A 5,905-nucleotide genomic window follows, 5' to 3' on the forward strand; every position below is an offset into this window, starting at 1 on the left:
ACATAATATTTTTATATATATAAAATAAAATAAAATTTATTTATAAATCATTAATTTTTACGAATTTTATAAAGAAAATAATATATTAACCTTTTTCAATTAAAAAAAAATGTACAGAGGTCAGGAGTGTATGTAAATTGTAATAGCTGTTTGTACTGGATCTGAGAAGAATACTAAGTTTTTACAGCATAACAGTACAACCATTAATTTCCAATTTCACCCCTAATTGGTTTCTAGCTTGATATCTTGATTCAGAATCAAAACGTGTTTTCTACTTGGGTCATGTGGAATAAATAATGAACCAAACCCACCCACCTAGGACACATTCTTAATAGGCATATTAATTTCAGTGATGTTATGTGTACAAATTATTTTAGTAACTAAATTTAAGTTAGTTCATTAACAATAAAAGATATTATCAAAATATCACGTATATGTGTTTAATTAGAACGTGTATTATATTTTTTTGTATTTTTTGTAGTACATAAATTTTTGTTAGAAATATATAAATTTTGAAGTATAAGTACACAAATTTTTGAAGTATTTTATATTAAATTTTGCACATAACACAAATTTATTGATATAATCTATAAATTTTTGTACATAGTACATAAATTTTTAAAATATAGTACATAAATTTTCAAAATATAACACATAAAGTTTTACACAAATTCATTGATATAGTTAAGAATGTTCATGTGATTTAACTATTTACATAAAAATTAATTCTAAACCAGTTTATACTATAGTGTACTAATTTAAATCAATTCATAAAAATAAAATTAATTTTAATTTAATAAATTAATTTAAACTAATTTATATGCTAAAATTAGTTTTTAATATATAAAAAATCAGATTCAACTCATCTCTCCTCTTTCTCTCCACCTCTCTTCTCCTCTCTCAGTCTCTTTTCTCTATATCATTATTTATCTTTACTTTAACTTATTTTTTTATATTTTTATTTTTTTTTACTTTGGTACAAATTAAAGGTTTCTTGTTTATTATCTTCCTTATAAAATCTTTCATTATAATTTGGTCATAGATTAATGAAACTGAAATTATACAAATTTTTATGCATTGCACACAAATTTTTTTTGTGAATATATTTTATAATTGGGTGAATTAATATTTTAAGTATGTAATTTTTTAAAATTTATGTATGCTGTACATTAAAATTTATGTATTATACACCAAAATAAACTATTTTTAAATTAAAGGAGAAAGAGAGAGTGACGCCTGAATAATTTTTAAATTTTAACAACTTAATTAAACTTAGTTTTTTTTTTTATACAAAAGATAAGGAGAGTCGAATTTACTACCTCTTACATGAATATGGAAAAACTATGCTATTTGAGTTATAACTCATTGACAACTTAATTAAACTTAGTTACTCAAAAAACTTGGATACTTAATATTTTTATATTAATTTCAATATTTTATATGTTCATACTACTTTGTATAAAATTACGACTAAAATACATTCCTTAAATACAATCATATTACATAAAGACTCAACATTAGTGATTAATTAATTATTTATTAAAGTACAGAATATTTTTATATTTGTATTTATAATTAAATTTCACAAATATATATAAATACTTGATAATTAATTTTTTATGCTTATAAATTATTCTTATTTTTTTTAATATGACGAGGTTTTAATTAAAGTTTTACTTGTATAATAACGTAACGATTACAGCTTAAAGTTTCTTATATTACTTAAAATATAAATATTATGTATATACAAAAATATATGTGCTAAAGGATAGAATGAAAAATTTTATAAGAGACCAAATTAAATACAAAATTAAACATTTTAAGATCTTAGTATTTTTAGATTTGTTTCCAATATTTTATGGAATTAAAATCATTAGTTATCAACATTTTGAAGCAATTTTATTTTTAATATATATGATCATATAATATTCTACCAAAAAAATCTTTTATCTTGTTTTAAAACTTTGTTTAAATAATTTTCATAGCTAAAAAGTTCATTAATTGATGCTGCTATCAAAGGAAGATTAAAAAAAATTTAAATTTTTTTATTTGGAGCTTATAGAAAAATATCAAAGAATGAAATTTTATTAAAAAATTACAATTTTATTTTGTTTAGACCATCTTAATATTTAAATAAACTAACTTATTATTTTTATTTTGGCTTATATTTATTACATATGCATATATAATACATTTATACTTTTTTATTTTATTTTTCAAAAAGCTACTTGCTATTGCTATATTGCAATATATATTATACATATTGAATTTTTTACCTATAGTTTCTTATGTTTAATATATTAACCTGTAGTTAATCAATGATATACATATTATATATAATAATAATTTTTTAAAAAATTAGAAGGATCTGAGGATCATGGTCACTTTAGACCTCTTTGTTTTGTCGTTGAATGTGTTATTTAATTTATTTTTAATAATATTTTATATAAATAACTGATTTGATGATTAATTTTTTATATATATATTTAACATAAATAAATTTAAACGCATTGTTGGTGATATATGACCTCATGGCTATTGCGTTTCCTTGTGACCTCATTGTCCCCATTTTATTTATTTTTGCACCTGTGGGTCATATTAGTAGGTTCTGGACATAAATTTTATTCATCGTTTCTGTTTATCTGCATTATAGCTAAGGAAAAAGGTCAACATTATTTAGAATTTGATGAGCCCTTTATAATTATAAAATATAATATATATGAACACACTCCATACATATATAGATAAATATCTAGTATAGTAGTAGATCAGAGTATTAAGGTGCTATTGTAAGCTAATTATTGGGATTAGTTAAATATAACAAAATGAGTGTATATATAAATATAGTGGCAACCTCGCTCAACTAAAAAGCACATACAAAATTCTTCCTTTTCCTTCAATTATTATTCTCTCCGTGGAGCAAAATTATCATGTAGGCAACTCTTGCTCTTGGAGGACACTCACCTCTCATCCTATATATAATAAAGGGTAATATCCTTTCTTTATTTTTGCTTTATGTGATTTTTTTTGTTTTTCTTGCATTTGATTATTCTGCTTCTTCTCGTCGATCTAAATACTGCCACTTTTTTTATTTCATTTCTTAATAAATGTTATTTTCTATGTTTCATTTAAAATATATAATAGCACGCTACTTGTATAAGGCATACTCTTCTTATATGTGGTCCTTGTTCAAAGCAAAAATTAAGCTAGAGAGAGCTCAAGATAGAAGGAGCAGCGTGGGACTGAGAATTTGCTTAGCTTATTGACTAAACCACATTAGCTTCCATCAGGTCCTTCATTATTTTTTCAGCTTAGCTTGGAGTCATAGTTAGCAATATAATATATGTGCACTTATTTACTTTTTCTTTGTCATGTGAATATATAGAGATAAAAATTTAGGTATAGTTAATTTCAAATGAAATTATTAAGTGAGAATTGTTAAATAATTTAATAGATTTGATTAAATTATTATTTAACAAAAGGCTTCTCTTACTTCTATTTCCTTCCCTCTCATCTCTAACTATATGCATATATGCTTATTTTCAAACACCAACCACTATTCTTATTTCAACAAGCATTGAAAAAAATCTTTTCTATTACTAGAAGAAGAGGTCAATTGTTTTATCATTATTTTAGAAGACAAATTTATCTTCTATTTTTTTTTAAATTTAAAAGAAAAAAAATGTATACATGCAATAAAAATATTAAAATGGAATTGACAAATTCAGTGAAATTGTTGAATCACTGAATTAGTTTTAGATTGAATCAAATAATTATACAATTAGTGATAATTCAACTCCTTTTAAAAAAATTAATTGCAATTAAATTGTTAATTATTAATAGAAGGGTTATGCTAAGTAACCAATGATTTTTTTTGAACAACATAAATAACCACCAATAAAATAAAAACACACTACACCTCCAAATTATCCACTTAAATTTTAATATTAGAATAACCATCTACACACGTAGTGAAATGAATATCCGATATATCCATTATTCACATTATTTAGTATTTTCATTGTCTACTTATAGATCACATCAGAAAAGTTTGATCATTCACAGTGTCCTGCTTCTCGTCCATGCATCTACAAGGTTCCTAAGAGTCTCTTCACTGTGAAAAGAGAAGCCTATACTCCTCTCTTGATCTCCATTGGTCCTCTTCACTATGGCAGAAAACAATTCAAGGACATGGAAGAACTCAAAAGCCGCTACTTCGATTCCTTTCGCGGCCGCCTAGTCTCCCTCCGGAAAGATCATCTTCTAGAGGAATACAAAGCCTTCCTCGAATCAGAAGAGACAACCATAAGATCTTGTTACCAAAAATCACAACTACTCGACTCTATCAAAAGCGATAGCTTTGTAGAGATGATGCAGTTGGACTCTGTTTTCATCATGGAGCTGTTCTTGAGAGAAGATGATGACTACCACTGCAAGTGCAAGAATCACATAAACAAAGAAGATGATTACATAACAACTCGACCGTGTCTCAGCAAAAGCATTCAGAAGGATCTGTTACTTCTCGAGAATCAAATCCCAATGTATGTTCTTGAGAGGCTCTATAAAACGGCTGCTGTGGATTTCAAGAAACACGCAACCTTTCTTGATCTCGCGAAAAAGTACTTTCGATCGTGGGACCCTTGTTCCGAACTAACAGAGAAATCCAAAGACCTCGACCACCACCAGATTCTGCATTTCACTGATCTGATCCGGCGCGCTTACGTTCACAACCCGAAGGATCTGGGTTATATGAAAGATGATAATAACCAAAACCCTAATAATAATAAGAAGAAGAAGGATCTTCATCAAGATTGCTGTTTCATAAGAACAGCAAGCAAGTTGAACCAGGCCGGGGTAAGCTTCGAGAAGGTTCGACACAGACGCCTTCTGGACATCAGGTTCGAGACGAGGCCCTTCTACGGCTACCTACTCTGCTTTGGCTGCTGTCCATTTCCATGGTCTAAGTTCTTCAAGGCTCGAATTCAGTTCCCGGAGTTGAGAATAGACCACAGAACCGAATGTGTTCTTCGGAACCTGATTGCGTTCGAGCAGTGCCACTACCCTGAGGAGCCTTACATATGCAACTATGTTTCCTTGGTTGATTCTCTGATTCACACCAAAGATGATGCAGAGTTGCTGGTTGAGAAGGAGGCTATTGTGCATGAACTTGGAAGTGATAATGAAGTAGCAACTTTGGTTAATAGTCTTTGCATGCATGTTGTGACGAATAAGACATGTTACCATAAGTTAATGGGTGAATTGAATGAACATTATAACAGCAATTGGAAGTGGACAATGGGGACACTCAGGAGGGTTTACTTTCGTGATCTTTGGAGATGTAGCTCTACCTTTGTTGGCATTGCTGTCTTTATATTCGCCATTTTCAACTTCTATCGTGTTCTTCGTGGATTCCCTTTGTTAGTTACTTGACTATTCTTCACGTTAATGATCTATCTATGTATGAATAAATCTTGTGTAAGCCACAGTGCAAGTTACTTTAATAAATTATCCTTAATTAGTTGTATTTATCTAAATATTGGTGCGATTTATAAGTAGGTAGAGTAATAGATTGCAGCATACATAATTATGCCTATGTTATTGTTAATTGCGTTATATATTTGTAAAAATTTCTAGACTTCTTATCGGGTGAATGGTCAACAATCTTGCTACGTTACTAACAATGAAAAATTTAGATGAGTCAATTTTATGTGAAGTTAATAATTAAAAATTATTAGATAAAATTTTAGTTAAATCAATCAAATCATCTAATAGTCACAAAAAAAAATCAAATCATTTAATAATTTTTAGTTATCAACTTCACCCTGAATTTTCACTCTATGGTAAACCTAATTTACCAATTATTTTACCGTGTTATCCCCCAACTCCCAAATTCAAGCTTCACCGT

General features: G+C 27.6%; 1 protein-coding gene across 1 annotated transcript; it reads left to right on the top strand.

Moving 5' to 3' along the window:
* The first annotated feature begins 3,709 nt into the window (after positions 1-3,709).
* LOC107473177 (UPF0481 protein At3g47200) lies at positions 3,710-5,539 on the top strand. The gene is made up of 2 exons (XM_016092727.3): positions 3,710-3,727; positions 4,036-5,539. Exons 1-2 carry the CDS (start codon positions 3,710-3,712, stop codon positions 5,428-5,430), a joined length of 1,413 nt encoding a protein of 470 aa, XP_015948213.2. The 3' UTR covers positions 5,431-5,539.
* Positions 5,540-5,905: the final 366 nt, after the last annotated feature.

This window comes from Arachis duranensis, chromosome 2 (genome assembly GCF_000817695.3).
Source record: "Arachis duranensis cultivar V14167 chromosome 2, aradu.V14167.gnm2.J7QH, whole genome shotgun sequence".
Taxonomy (NCBI): Eukaryota; Viridiplantae; Streptophyta; class Magnoliopsida; order Fabales; family Fabaceae; genus Arachis; species Arachis duranensis.